We start from the raw sequence: 17,186 nt of genomic DNA on the forward strand, positions 1-17,186 counted from the left end.
AAGAAACTGTTCAAAATTTTAGGCCAAGTTCTTACTACTGAGTTCTCTAACTACCAGTCTTGTACTTAATGTCATATTCCTTTAGCCAGCGGGCCAAATAAAATAAAGACCGAAGAGGGTATTACATCATTAGAACAGATTATTTTACTTCTGTTTCACGAATCAGACAAAAAAAAAAAAAAAGAAATACGTAAAAGAAAATCCCTGTTCAAGATTCTTTTTTTCTCAAATTCGACAAGAGAAAGTTGCTGCTATTTTTGAACTTATCAGAATATATTTATAGAATAATTTTAATTAGAATTTTTCAAGAAATAGGCCCAGCTGAAAGAGAAAGTGCAGCACTGAGGGCTGCAAATATTCGTTTTCTTAGTTTCTGTCGTCCTGAATATACGAGAAAATAAATAAAGTATTGTTGATGAGGTGGTAATAAATAAAGTAGTGATCAATTAATAACGGAAATGAACGAAGCTGATGTGGTACAGCCAAAGTATCGTGAAATCAGTTGGTCACAAACCATATTCTAAGGAACTAGTACCAGAATAAATACACAGAAGGGATCCGAGAATTACAGTAACAACAGCCTCGACTACTTGCTGTTGCAATCATTCTTTCTTTTAGGATAAAATTGGAAAAGAAAGGGAACTGAGCTTTATTATTATAAGCGGCAGGAACGTTGTGTAACTGGCGAGTGTTTATGTAGTGTTGAGCCTCGAAATTTTAAATGAAAATAACTCATGTAGAAAAGAAGAGCTGTTGCCATAGAAACAGGAAGAGGTGAAAGTTTGACGTTTCGGGAAATTCCACTCTATTTAAGAAGATTGGCCTATATTTTAGGTGACTGTCTCAACCAGTTTGATTACATTAAGGATTAGAGTTGTAACATCTGAGACTCATCTTCAGACATTTTCACTGAAAAAAAAAACAACAGTAATAAAGAGAACTGGCGAAAGAGTGACACAATCTTTGATTTATTTTCGCAATCCGGAAGAATTTGGTACCACACCTAATCTGATATTCTGCTACCATCACTATTTCCTCATCGAGTTAAGGGAGTAAAATAAGAAAGCTAAGACCAATATTTTTTTTCCTTTGTGTCACCAATTTATTAAAAAAATAATAATAATAATAATAGACGTGGCTTTGCGGTAAGAAGTTTACTACATGTTTCCAGGTTCAGTCCCACAGTGGGACATTTTGAGCATCTTCTACTATAGCCTCGGGCCGATCAAAGCTTTGTGAGTACGAATGGTGCTATCTGAAAATTGAAAGCGGAGAAACTTACTCATTTTTCTTCTATTTGGTAAACTGTATCACCCGAAACGCTAGATTTTCTTCTGTTTTTGCCTTTGGAAAAACAGACAATCCCATTTATCTTCATTGTATGTGATCAAAACAGCACCATGACACAATTAGCTCTGCCAGAAATTTGGAAACGATATGCTGTACTGCCTGGCATTCGCGCCGGAAGCTCCAATAAGAACATTTCAGAGTTTTTGGGTGTCAATGTGAGGACAGTGTTGAGGATTCAGAAACAGTTGGATGAGTCTAATGGTGATTATGATGGTACGGCAGCTCAGAAAACTCACTCTGATCGTTCTGATAAGAAAAGAACTCCTGAATTTGTTGGTGAGATCCAGGCCATGATTGACAATAATCCCTCCAAGTCAATCAGGTCCATTGCCAGGGACACGAGAGTGTCTGAGTTTCTTATCAAGTAGGTAATGCATGATGACCTTCAGTATTCCTCATATGAGATGAAAAAGGGGCGATTTTTATCACAAGCCATTAAGGACATTTTTATGTAATTTTGGCAAATATATCTGTTAAAATGAGATGTCAGTGTCATTTTAGACAATTTCTTTACCGCACCCTATATATATATGTGCATGTATGTAATCGTGTACGCGCGATTCGGTGTCCCGTTGTCTTGACAGCATTTTCGTTATGTTAATCACTTCCAGTTTCTTATGCAAAACGTCTGACCATCGAGAAATATTACCTTAAGTGGAAACAATTAAGAGTTGGTGCCAGGAACAGGATCCGGCCATAAGAAGCTACTCCCAATGAATTTCGTGGAAAAGTGGACGTTGAAACAGTAACAACAGTTGCAACAAGTGGCCATTTAGCTTCTCCATCAAGCAGACGCCACTGTACATAGAAGAGATCCAGTTAAGGTAAACGGAACCAAAATCGACTGGACTAAGGGATTGAGAGGTAAATTTGTCCGTGGAGTGGGACATGAAAAGCATCAAATCATTTTAGCTGACTCACATCAATTTGTGCCATGCCCTCGCACGTCAACACCGTTTTCTGCTGCTTTAAGTATGTTTGGTGTTAGTTTCAAATATATTTATCATACTAAATGATTATTATTCTTAATTTTTTTTTAATCTTTAACCGAGTTATTGCTTCATATTTTTTCCACAAGACAATAGTTGTGTCATTTCCTTTACTGGTGCTGAAGTAATATGGAATTTCGACCAAGCAGGTGTGAAATGCTAATTAAACGATTGTTGCATAAAACAAATATTTGTGTTCTGGTGGAGAGAAATCTGAAGTATTTTATCAAACCAAAACATTATGGAACGCAATGAAACCAGAATTATTAAACAGTGACCTTCAGTATGTCAAGGGGTTATAACATCAATACAATTATTTCATAGCATCGCTGTGTTTTAAACGTATATTAGAAACGCAAAATAGATTTTAGACATACATTATGTTACAAAAACTATATAAATTTTAAACATAGAAACACCATAATTTTTCTCAATACAAAAATGTTCAATATTCACGGTTTATAGTATTCCATTTACCTTTCTTACCGAAAGGAAGACATTTTATCATTGTATTTTCACACACATACACACACACACACTGTTTTAAAACAGGTACTGAAATTCCTATGTAGCTGATGTCATGACAACTCATATCATGGCTCAGCTTCAGCTTAATTTATAGATTAGTTGAGACCACTTAACACTGGACAATCGGCTTTTCTTGGCAGCTTCTACATCTTCGATACCATAAAGAATTTACATTTAGAGGTGTGTATCGAGACGATGGGTTAACTCTAGTACAATTTGTCAATGACCATACACTACATAAACACAGAATAAGACTTATCAGCATCTTAATTTCGACCTCCATCTTTTCATGGCTAAATTTCAATGAGTAGACGGTGTATTGACAAGTTATCTAGTCAATATTTTAGTGGGATTTCATAAAATATCTGTAACTAAATATTGGTATATATTAAATTGATGTAGATCAAATAAAATATCAGAATCTGATTCACACAGTAATAACATTTGGACCAAGAATATTTTAGTGCAGTGGGTGTGGTCTGAAGAGTTAAAAATAACCATTTCTACAAATATGTGTAACATCGATTTCTTGACGTTACATTCAACTTAAACACCATTAAGCAGAAGAAGCCAATTTGTTAATGGTTCCAATCAGTCATCAAGAACATAAGCAAAAGAATATCAATTCATTATATAAACATATTTTTGACACAGATGCCATTTACGATAAAAAAAAAAGAGGACCAATATGATTTGAAGCATTTAAGGTGAGTTAGGTGTATCGTAAGATTACAGCCTCACCTAAATATTGATTTCTGAAAAGATGTCTAAGAGAATCTCAATACAGAAAAAGTGGTTGATCCTCAATTTCAGAATAATTTCCAGGTAGATCATAGCTCCCCACACCTCACACACACCAGAAAATGAATGCAGGGTTGCAAGTCAATGGCATATTCAAGAAAAGAAGCCAAGAATTATATGACTGTGTGGTACCTGTCACCAGCCAAGTGTACTGAGCTAAGAGCCTTGACAAGGAACACAATGTAAAATACCAACACCTTACCAAATACCAAAATCCCTCCTCACCCTCAATTGCTGTTTCTCTCTCTCTCTCTCTCTCTCATTAAAACAAACAAGATTAACAAGAAGCAAGCAATTTTATTTGAAAATAATAACAAGCTTTCAAATTTAAACAACAACAACAACAACAATGGAAATTGCTATGAAATAAAAGTCAGTGATTTTCTTTGATACAAAATATCACGGAAAACTTCTAACAGGTCACCATTTTGACAATACGTCTTCAATAACAACAACATTAACAATGTACTAAGCTTAATTATATTTATAAACACACACACACACATATATATATATATCAACATATACTGCTGAGACAATAAATAAAGATATACATTAAAGCATCTTGAATAATTTGGGTACCTTTGATGATAGAACCATCAGCCATGACCACACACACACGTTGGTGTATTACTTTGCATTTAGGTTTCATATCACATCCAGGTAGGGACAACAAATATTTGGACAGTGTTTGCAGACACAGACATGCATGCACCTCAGCCATGTGATGTTGGGTTCTCAACAGCTTTGGCAAGTGTCTTTTGCAATAGCCCCTGGCCAACCAAAGACTTGTGGCTGGATTTGGTAGGCAGAAACTGAAAAGAAACCTGTTGTGTGTGTGTGTGTGTGTGTAACCTTTTCTTGATGGCACATGATGGCTGTAAATGAGCATCAGCATCATACAGGTGGTGTTGTTCATTTTTTGTCTTCCCTGGGAAACCTTCTCTGACCAATGCAAGCGCAGAAAAATGAACATTAACGATGCTCATGATGATGATGGTGGAGGTATAGTTGTTAAGCTCATTATAAAAGCCATTAGTAAAGGTGTTCTAAATTTCAAATTTAAAACTTTAGTTAAAAACTAATCCTCATAATCAAACCTCACATTTAATTAATAACTCTGCTATTCAGAGATTATGCAATCACACCGTACATTTATAATGAGGTTGATTGATGTTAAGTGACGTTTCGGTTGGCCATACTTCGTCAGAATTTGAACTGTCAAGGTTTCAAGACATGGCACGTTTTCTGTCAATACAATGTCTGAGAGTGGCATCTTCTGTAAACATATTTACTCTTGTTTTGGTAAGAATATTTATAGACACAGTATCATCATTAATGAATGAAGATGTGTTCATTTATATTTAATATCATTTAGGTAATAACCATAAAGAAGCTTTGAAATAGACATGAGCTTATCAGCTAACACATGCCACCGTACAATAGGATTATCTCTTTTTCTGGGTATACAAGTGGAACTCTGCTAGTGTATACAAAATTTATATAAAGACTTATAAAACAAGAAGATGGAATGAACAGGTTTTAATCACAACTGTTTGTTTCATTGCACAGAAACAATTGTTGTGATTAAAGCTTGTTCATTCCATCTTTTAAACATATATCAATATATATTTTTTCTGTAGTTATATATATATATATATATATATCTCACGCATATATATATATATATATATATATATATATATCCTTAATTAGAGAACAAACATATGTGTATATATATATATATCACATATATATATATATATATCACACACACACATGTGTGTGTGTGTGTGTGTGTGTGTGTGTGTGTGTGTGTGTGTGAGTGAGACACAAGAGAGGTGGCATGTGTATGTTTGTTCTTAAAGGGTTTTCAGTGTGTGTAAATATGTCTATGTATGTACATCTTGTATAAGAAAATCTCCATGTGAGTATATATGTGTGCATGCATGTCTGTGTGTGCGTGTGTGTGTGTGTGTATGTATGCAGATAAATAGACACACAATTATGTCCTATTCCTGACGATGTATTCATAATGAGGCATTGCAATGCAATCCAACTAATATAAGACTCGTTATCACAAGTAACACAACAACAACAACAACACACACATAAGGTTCAATGGCATCTTACATAAACAGCAAAGTTATTATTATTATTATTGTTTTAATACAGAATCATTACAAGATATATTTATAGAAATTTTCATCATTCTTTTGTAGATATAATAGGGCACAGCCATAGAGAACATTCTGTCAGACAAAATACAGCCGACAGACGTTCTATAGAATAATTAATAATAGTAATAATAATAGGGGTTTTTTTTGTAATTTGGGAACAAGGCCAGTAACTTTGAGGGGAGGTATTTTACTTTATTGACCCTGGAGGGATGAAAAGCAAAGTTAACTTCACTGAGATTTGAACTCAGTAAAGAACCAGAGAAAATACAATGTTGTATTTCTTTTCAATTTCTAATAATTCACCAATCCACCATCTTGATGTAAAAATAATAATAATAATAATAATTCCTTACATAGGCCCAGGGTGGGGAGTGATTAATCAAATGAACCCTGGTACTTGATTGTTACTTTATTGTTTGGACTCTTTGAGGATAAAACATCAAGTTGGTCTCAATGGGATTCGAACCCAGAACATTAAGTGTTATACTCCTAAGCATACATACATATGTGTATATACATACATACCAGAAATGGACCATACAGGCAAGACATAGATTCCACAAGCCCTCAAACAGGCAAGCAACCCATCTACATGAACAGTAACTCCCAAAGAAGAATAGATTCAGGGCACAGAAGATGCTTCAATCTGGAAGCATCTCTCTACAGACTGTGCCACTGTAACACACCTTCGTGGCACAATAACCAACCTGCAACAAAGTTGGCCAGTTTCCTCTGTTGCTGTGTGCACTTGTATGTTAGATGATGAGGGCCGTGATGACCTGTTTAATCCATGCCAGCAGTAAAAAGTAGGATGAAGATGATGGTGATGATGATGAGGACACAATCCTGTTACTGAGGACGAAATTATTGACCACTGGCTGGTATTCAACTGTCCACTTTGAACAACAAACTTTTGCTCAACAAATAACTTTCATTGAATTCTCATATTAGAACAAACAGTAATAGTAGTAGTAGTAGTACTACTACTACTACTACTACTACTACTACTACTACTACTAAGTAGAACTTATCTGCACTTTTTTGTCTGTGCGTATACACACACACACACACACATACACAGAGCAGCAATACTAAAACTAATACATTTTTCTTCCAAAGCAAAATATGGTCACAAGAATTAGGTGCAGTTCTTGAATTGAGCAGCAAAGACTGAGCACACACACACACACACACATTTGTTCTTTATATTATAATAAAAACAATTTTACATTAAACTCAATACATTTGCTAGAGTACAAATTTATTATTCTTTAAACAGCATAAAGCATTGACAGTGTCAATAGCATTTTTGTTAATGAGTAATTATATAATATCCAAAATCCAAGTGGACAAGTACATTGTCCATAAAGTTTACAACTTCAGCCTCACTCTCCAGTATTATTTAATAGCCATGGTCAGCTTGGCTCCAACCAATATAAATAGCTAGCATGGCCATATATGGAAGGTGGAATATTTTCTTTTTTATGATTAATATTTATATTTTACTTATTTATATATTTAAATGCCCAAGGAAAAATGTAAATAGCATAAAGCTACAAATTCACAACCCATTATTTGCCCCAGTTGGCTGTTGTATCAAGTATAGATTGGTGTCTGACCAGATATTTTGGAATGAGTGGTGTTACATGTTAAGAATAAACCCCAGCAAAATTTGGACTCAGAAGATAAATACACATGCTACTGTAAGACACACATCCAGTGTCCCACTGATATGGTTAGCTACAGCTACCAAAAATAATAATAATAATAATAATAATAATAATAATAATAATAATAGGCACCATCAAACCAACAATTCACACAACCCACATTCTACACAGCTGAAACCCACTAACACTACACACATTAAATATTATAAGGCGGAGAGCTGGCAGAAACGTTAGCACGCCGGGCGAAATGCTTAGCGGTATTTCGTCTGCCGCTACGTTCAGAGTTCAAATTCCGCCGAGGTCAACTTTGCCTTTCATCCTTTCGGGGTCGATTAAATAAGTGCCAGTTACGCAACTGGGGTCGATATAATCGACTTAATCCGTTTGTCTATCCTTGGTGGTCCCCTCTGTGTGTAGCCCCTTGTGGGTAGTAAAGAAATAACACATTAAATATTATACACACTGTCTGGCATTTAAACACACAACAGCAATCAAAATATACATACATACCCCATACCAGCAAGGAAGATAAACATGAAATGATGATTATATCATCTATATATGTGTGTGTGTGTGCATACACACACCACAAGTGACACTGAACTACTTGAATATTAGAATAGCACCAAAAACAAACAAAGACCAATGAAATAAACAAACAAGGACCAAGAACACAAATAAACAGCAGGAACGTGGAGGTGAGTCTGGTGATGCAGTAGGAACTTGCATGAAACTATTAAAGACAACAGCAATAATAATAATAATAATAATAATAATAATAATAATAATAATAATAATAATAATAATAATAATAATAATAATAATAGTAAGGCAAGCTGGCAGAAACAAGCACATCTGACAAAATCTTTATGCTCTGAGTTCAAATTCCACTGAGGTCAACTATGCCTTTCATTCTTTCAGGGTCAATGAAATAAGTACCAGTCATGTACTGGGGTCGGTGTAAACGACTTACCCTTATCTCCTGAAATTACTGATCTTGAAACCAATAATAATAGTTTGTAATATAGGCCCAAAGCCTGGAATTTGGTTCTATATTTTACCTTCTAGGATAGGATGAAAGACGAAGTTGACCACAGCAGGATTTGAACTCAGAATGTTAAGAGCCAAATGAAATGCCACTCAGCATATTTGTCTGATGCACCAATAATTCTGCACAATTTTGCAGGCCAGCAATTTCAAGGGGAGGGATCACATCAACCCCAGTACTTTTTGCTGGGAGAGCTAACAATTCTACCTGCTCACTGCCATAATAATAATAATAATAATAATAATAGCAATAACAAATTCTTATAGTAATGTTTAAAACAACAACAACAACAAAAAGAAACCAATGAAACAAAACTGTACAAATCTAAAGTTTAAATCTCAATAAATCAATTCCAAAGTTTAAATCTCAAAACATGAATTCCAACGTTTAGAAATGAAATTTTAAAATTTGTGATCAATAAATAAAGTTACAAATAAATATGAAGTTCAGAGTGGATTTAGTAGAGAAAGCTAGAATGGAAAGAGGGGAAAATCAAGTGAAGAAGAGAGACACAGGTCAATGAATGCAACTAAATTACATAAAAGCTGCCCGATGAAGCACAAAAGAGTGAAGACGCACCACCTAGTGGAGACAGTAGGAGGGGAGATAACTGAGACAGCCTGAAGCAACAGCTGTGATTTGGTAGACAAAACATAGAAAACACAGACATTGCAGTGAAGCGAAATTATGTAAAATGGACAAAGATATTGTCTCACATATATAGAACAGCTGCTAAGGGGACACGGGGACATAGTGAGTAGGAGAACCAGGGAGTATTACTACAAAAGGCACTGGAAATGAAAGTCAGTTAAAAGAAAGGTGGTACTTAACAGATTTAAGAAAGAGTAATAGTTGTTGTTACTACTACTACTACTTCTAATAAAAATAAAATCCTTTCTACTCTAGGCACAAGGCCTGAAAGTTTGGGAGAGGAGGCTTGTCAATTACATGGATCCCTAATATTCGATTGATACTTATTTCAACAACCCTCAAAGGATGAAAAGCAAGGTTGACCTCAATGATAATAATTGCTTCAAATTTTTGGCTCAAGGCCAGCAATGCTTATGGGATGAGGTTCGTCAGTTACATCAACCCCAGAACATGACAGGTGTTTTGTTTTAAGATGAAAGACAAAGTTGATCTCGGAGGGATTTGAATTGAGAAGGTAAAAGAGTCAAAAGAAATAATGGAAGGTATTTTTATCCGATTCTACCAGTTCACTGCCTTGGTTTCTAATTTAAGGAGGAAGGTCAACAATTTTGAAGGTTAATCAATACCCTCAGCACATCCCTCCCCATCCCCAGACTGATACTTTATTGTAATCAAACCCCAGAGGGATGAAAGGACAAGTTGACCACAGCAGGATTTGAACTCCAAATGTAAAGAGTTGGAACAAATACTGCAAGCAATTCTAACAGCTCACAAAGCACAAAGTCAGCAATTTTGAGGGGAGGGGGTTCAATCAATACCACTGAATCCAGAATTTGACTGGCACTTTATTTTACTGACCCAGAGAGAAGGATGATAAAAGTTAAACTCAGCAAGATTTGAACTTATAATATAAAAAATGAGAAGAGAAACTAAATGACATTTTGTCAGACATTCCAATGAACCAGTTAAATTATTTGTTTCAAATTTCGACACAGGGGCCAACAACTTTGGGGGAGGAGGTCAGTCAATTACTTCAACCCCCAATACTCAATCAATATTCACTTTACTGACCCCGAAAGGATGAAATGCAAAATCAACCTTGACAGAATTTGATCTCAAAACAAAGGTGAACAAAATATCACAAAGCATTTTGCTCGGCATGCCAAGAATTCTGTCAGCTGCCTCATTAAGTCAACGATATTAATTAGAGTTAATTAAACTACAATATTAATGTTAATTTAAACATACAAACTCATTAATATTAGGTTAACTAAAACACTGAGCTAGCAGAATCACTCATGCGCGTAGAGCCACACGTTCAGCACCATTTCCTCAATCTTAACATTCTGAATTCAAATTCCACAAAGGTCAACCCTGCTTTTCATCCTTTTGGGGGTCAATAAAGTACCAGTTGAGCGCTGGGGTTGATGTAATCAACCCTAACCCTTCCCCCCACCCTGGAATTGTTGGCCTTGTGCCAAAGATCTGAAACCAACATTAGGTTAACATTTTAGTATTAAGTAAACAATATTAGTTTTAAGTGTATAAAGTGTAATTATCAAGTTAGTCATTATTAATATTAATTATATAAAATATCATTAACTATATAATTACTTTGGTTACATTAAGCATATTAGTATAATTGGTAATACTAAGTTAATTGTATAAAACATTATTAGAATTAACTATATTAAGCATTATTAGTGTAGCCTAGGGGTTAGGGTGTTGCGCTTACAATCATTAGATTATGGGTTCAATTCCCAGACCAGGCAATGCATTGTGTTCTTGAGCAAAACACTTTATTTCATATTGATCCCGTCCACTAAGTCGTAAATGGGTAACCCTGTGATGGATTAGCCTTTGGGTCGGGGGCAATGCCGGTCTGTTTGCCTAGCCAGCAGGGTGATGTTGTTTGAAAGCTAAAACAATGTAAAGTGCATTGTGACCAGCGATGTATAACATACATACAAAAGTCTGGTCAAGACTGTGATATTAAGTATTGAGTTAAGTATATAATTACTATTATTATTATTATTATTATTATTATTATTAGCAGTAGATGTAACTTAGCTAAAAAGTGATCACTGACAGTAAAACAACAAAAATTAAAGTAAATTTATAAAAAACAAAAAAAAATTATTTCAAAGCAACAAAAACAATTTGTATGTGGCTAACATTTCATTTGCCAAAGGTAGACTAGCAACTGTTGCTAATTAGCCATTAATAGATTATTAAGGTAAAATTTTTAAACAAATTAACAAAAATTCATTGATTGATATTTCTGGATTTCTTTGGAATTAGGAGAAACTAAACACCTCATTAAATATGGAACTTGAAAGTCTAAGAAATAATATTCTACAACTCTGATGTAACCAACTCTGATAGCTTTTAATTGACGTAATTATATAATTAACATTTTTATGTGCATTTAGAAACTATGAACACTGCACAATTGTCAGTTATTATTATCATTTCATTCGTCATCGGTTAACGACTATCTTCCATTATTATTATTATTATTATTATTATTAGTAGTAGTAGTAGTAGTAGTAGTAGTAGTAGTAGTAGTAGTAGTAGTAGTATGTTGATGTGAAATTAAGCCTGAGAGAGTGAGTCTGAACTGTTTTGAGCAATCAAAAATTTAAGTTATTGAAATGCCGAATGGGATAAAAGATGACTGATGATTTAGGTTTTAAGTCATTGAGATATAGAGTAGGGTTAAGGATGATTGATGATGAAGGTTCATTGAAAACTTCAAGGATGTGTAAACATGTTGCTATTCTCCATTAGCAACGTGTTGGAAGGACAGATAATTGTGAGTGAAACCAACAGACAGACTGTAGAAATGGGCGAACGATACACAGATGGGGAAGAATTCAGCGAAGAGGGAGGAGAATAGCAGCTGAAATGTCAGAACACATAAAACGAAAATAGTTTGCCAGACATTAATGGCATTACTGACAGAAGGAAGAGGAATCCAAGAAGAAATGGTCAAGAATAAGAGTAACTTATTTTAATATTTCACAGAGAATCTACAGCAAAATAAATTTTAAATATTATGGCTTTGATATGTTGCTGGGACATTTTAATACATTGATGGGACATTATAAAATGTTGGTGGGACATTATATGTTGGTGGGACATTATATGTTGGTGGAACATTATAATATACTGGTGGGATATTATATGTTGGTGGGACATTATAATATACTGGTGGGACATTATAATATGCTGGTGGGACATTATATGTTGGTGGGGCATTATAATATGTTGGCGGGGCATTATAATATGTTGGCAGGGCATTATAATATGTTGGTGGGGCATTATAATATGTTGGTGGGGCATTATAATACGATAGTGAGAGATTATAATATGTTAGTGGGACATTATAATATGTTGGTGGGACATTATATGTTGTTGAGACATTATAATATGTTGGTGGGAGATTAAAATACGATGGTGGGAGATTATAATACGTTGGTGGGAGATTATAATACGATGATGGGAGATTATAAGCTCATTGTAAATACTGACATAAAAGCAAAATATTCTCTATAACAAATATCCTGATATTTTGGGGACAAAATTCACTTCAGCTGGGTTTAATTAAATATGATATGCCAAGTAAATATTGAGCAGTAATAAATAAGTTTCACAGAATTTAGATAAACATCATTGAAAACCCCTTTAAAGGGTATCTGGGCAATAATTTCAGAGGATTTTGTTGCAGTCTCACAATAAATACTGAGACATTACAGAAGAGTAGAAGGGGAGGGAATAAACCTAAATAACAAGTGTACAGGGAGCACGACAAAGGATGGAGTTGGGGGGGGGGGGGGAGACACCAATAAGAATTAAAGTCTTCAATGCATGTTTTTTATTTTTCATAAATTTAATTATTAAAATAATGTTTTCTATTTGATAAACAAATTAATGATAAAATTAAATTATTAATTATCATTATTTCAAGATATTTTTCAATCATTTTTGTTTTTTATTTATTAAATTTTCATCTCAGTTATGAGATTTATTTTAAATAATAATTTAATTAGTAATTAAATAAATTACGGCACTTGGAAGAAAAAAGGTATTGCTTCATTTCAAGACAGAAGAACAAAGAATACATTATTGTTGCAATAAATTTTGCAGAAGCAGTCAAAAATTGCTTTAAGAAGCTACATCCAGAAGATGGTAACAAAGATCGTTAATATCTGTAATCAATACAGTTACTAATTATGTACACAGGTGGCATTCATTTATATATTATTATTATTATTATTACTATTATTATTACAGTTGAAGCAGAGAAAATAAAATTGTTTGTATTGGACCATAAAATGAAGATTGTCTTCTTCTATTGTGGAAATGTCAAAGATTTACTTATAATAATAATAATAATAATAAAAACAATGATAATAATAATAAGTTATGTCACAATGATTCATTATCTGGGTTGCGGAATCCGTCACTGTGTCGCTCCTTGCCAATCATTTCCAAAAGCGCTTTGGTATCAGCATTGCCATCAAGAATGCTGCCTCCTCCCTGAAACAGATCCAAAAATAACCATATTAAACATACACACACATATGCATATACATACATGACATGCACACATACTTGGTCGCTATAATTAATATAGCCTAATTAATCGTTAGAATTGAGGTGTATTTTCTAATTTCTTCTTATACCTGCGATGCTTCCGGAACCAAAGACTGAATGCTCCATACTTCAATAGCATCAACTTGGAACTCTGTCTGACCAGACAACTGCGGACTGCTGTAGGTGGTACACCTTGGAATGGCTTTACTGTGGCCGGTGTCGAAACTGTCATCGATCCATAAACCAAAATAATGTAACTGTCCACCCATTCCCTGAAATAAAACAGAAACAATTAACAGAAACAATTAACTGAAACTACAAGAATAAAAGGTTCGAAGGGACACAGAGCCACCCTATTTAGGGAGAAAAATCATCATCTTCATTTAACATCTGTTTTCCATGCTGGCATGGGTTGGATGGCTTGAAAGGAGATGGCAAGGCTTTGTGCTTTGAGCTAGCTGAGAGATTTAAGATATAGAGGGGACAGACATAGGTGTTTTGTTGTAGAGTAGAAACATGGATACTGCAGTTGGAAAACAAAAGAGAGGGAGTTGGAGAGTAAGATGAAGGGCGTGGTAGTGAGAGGGAGAGATGATAGTAGAAATGGGTTGGAATATTTTATCCTGCTGAACTGCTAACCATTACAAAGATTGCTCATTAGTGACAACAACCATTTCCATTACTCTCTCTCTCCCATTTCTCCCTCTTCATTCTGTCACTGTTCCCTACCCCCAGCTATACTCTGGCCCCCTCTCACCTTAATTCATCATCAACAATCACATTCTCTTCTGCCCACCCTGTTTTAACAGAGACAACAAAGCAATAAGGTCTCCTTTCTCTAGCAGAGTACCCGGCCACCCCATTAATGCTAGTCTCATGATAAAACACACCCAGCAGACTTTGTAAAAGGGTTTGTTGATAAGTGATGGCAGTGGACGGCTGAGAGGAACCTTTCGTCTTGTCTTGACAAAGATATGGTGTTCTCTCTATTGCTGGTGCCAGGATAAAAAGCACCGAATACACTCTGAAGAAAAGGTTGGTGATAGGAAAATCATCCAGCCATGGAAACCACATGGGAAAATAGTTTGTATGAGTAAAATATGGTCCTCCAGATTCATCTGAGGAAATAGTAACCTTGAATAAGAATTGATCTGGATTATAACCACCTGTCCAATCCAAACCAGCCTGGAAAGCCAATCTATGATGATGATGATGATGATGATGGAGTAAATTGTAAAAAATGATGATCTGATCAGGTAAAATGAATTAACTTACAATTCCATTTGGAATGGTCTGTTGTCCTTGGTTCATGTACATGAAGTGGTCATTATAACCAGAAGGTAAATACACAGCAAGATTTGGTCTGAGAGAGAATAAACGGCAATCATGAGAACCTGAAAAAGATGTTGAACACAATTAGAAGAAATCAGTAAATCAACGAGATTTCACTAAGATTTTAACATCTTAAATCTGAATTTCTAAAAGATTTCTTCATAGTGACTTTTACATTAATCCACCTCTCCTAAGCTTTGGGACAATTACCAGACTGACCATTCCTGGTTAAGCAGACCTTGTCATCAAAGGTATTTCTTTTATGGATACCCTTCATTTACATTTGGCGGATATTTGTCCTCATCTTGTCTGTTGTTAACACAACGTTTCGGCTGATACACCCTCCAGCCTTCATCAGGTGTCTGGGAGAAATTTTGAACCTGGGTTCTCATTCCTAAGGTATTTTTCGATGTTATTATTATTATTATTTAGGTCACTGCTTGAAATCAAACCACTACGCCGTATTCCCACGGGCATACGACATAGTGGTTAAGAGCGTAGGCTACTAATCCCAAGATTCCAAGTTTGATTCCAAGCAGTGACCTGAATAACTATCATCATTGTTTAACGTCCGCTTTCCATGCTAGCATGGGTTGGACAATTTGACTGAGGACTGGCGAAACCAGATGGCTTCCTAACACCAACCACTCCAAGAGTGTAGTGGGTGTTTTACGTGCCACCGACACAAGGGCCAGTAAGGCGATGCTAGTAACGATAACGCTCAAATGATGATATTTACATGCCACCGGCACAGAAGCCAGACAGCTGCTCTGGCAATGATCACGCTCGGACGGTGCTGTTAGTGCTCCACTGGCACGGGTGCCAGTCATCGAATTTGGTTCAATTACAATTTTGATTTCACTTGCCCCAACAGGTCTTCACAAGCGGAGTTTAGTGTCCAATGAAGAAAAGGTTGGCATGGGTGCCAGTCGTCGAATTTGGTTCGATTTCGATTTCACTTGCCTCAACAGGTCTTCGCAAGCAGAGTTTAGACATTACACATCCTGCGGAGCATACTGGTTTCATTCCTTGCGAGCTTACGCATGTTCTCAACATCGAAAAATACCTTAATGAGAACCTAGGTTCGAAATTTCCCCAAGACACCTGATGAAGGCTGGAGGGTATATCAGGTGAAATGTTGTGTTAACAACAAACAAGATGAGGACAAATATCCGTCAAATGTAAATAATGTACATAATTCCTCATCTCTTAAATATAGAAGTGTATGGATACCCTTATTGTTCATTGACTCTGGGTATCTACCACCTATAAAATTTTTCTCTCTGCTGACTTGCTCTGATCCTACTGCATCCATAATTTACATAAAAGTCAACCATATGAAATTCCAGCTAATTTTTCTCCCTTTTTTCCTTTTTTGTTATTTGGTTTCCAAGATTCTTGATATGAAATCATATGTTGGAATAAATTTTGTTATATCATGGGTGGGTCATTAAATCAATAAACAACACATGCTTACACACACACACACACTGGTTATATTACACTTCTGTTATTATAATGCATCAACTAACTGGCCATTTAACTAGTTGATTGGTTGAATGATCATTCAGTCAATCAATCGATCAATCAGCTAGGTTCATCAGGATCCTTTCCTCACCATTTGCAACATCATCAATGACATGCCTTCACCACTGGTTAACAAGTTGGATAATAATAATAATAATAATAATAATAATAATAATAATAATAATAATAAAAGAACTAAAATAGAACCAGTGAGTGTGTTTCTTATTGGCATTATGACTCTCCAAAAATATAATAGAATTTTCCTCTTTGATAGATTTACTTTAAAATCTTGATACTCAATTCTGCTTCCATGAGTAGAAAAGACATAACGTTCAGTTATTAGATGTTATTCTTCCAAAACATCTCATCAGACTGAATATCATTTAATTACTAATATTGGCATAAACCTTGACAAGATTTGCCCGATAAAATGTTTTAATTACTGGAATTTCTTTGGGCAAAATTGAACCAGCTGTAAGAGAACATGTTGAATTTTTGCAATTAATAAATC

At 35.0% G+C, this 17,186-nt stretch overlaps 1 protein-coding gene across 1 annotated transcript in view; it reads right to left on the reverse strand.

The window, feature by feature from the left end:
- Positions 1-3,945: 3,945 nt before the first annotated feature.
- Positions 3,946-17,186, reverse strand: part of LOC106869959 (MTOR-associated protein MEAK7) — a 22,080-nt gene continuing 8,839 nt past the window's right edge. Inside the window, exons 5-7 of the mRNA XM_014915905.2 lie at positions 15,092-15,210; positions 13,906-14,088; positions 3,946-13,759 (exon numbers count right to left, since the gene is read on the reverse strand). Of these exons, the coding sequence (XP_014771391.1) occupies positions 13,649-13,759; positions 13,906-14,088; positions 15,092-15,210 (413 nt within the window). The 3' untranslated portion in view covers positions 3,946-13,648. The remainder of the gene's footprint in view (positions 13,760-13,905; positions 14,089-15,091; positions 15,211-17,186) is intronic.

This window comes from Octopus bimaculoides, chromosome 1, assembly GCF_001194135.2.
Source record: "Octopus bimaculoides isolate UCB-OBI-ISO-001 chromosome 1, ASM119413v2, whole genome shotgun sequence".
Classification (NCBI taxonomy): Eukaryota; Metazoa; Mollusca; class Cephalopoda; order Octopoda; family Octopodidae; genus Octopus; species Octopus bimaculoides.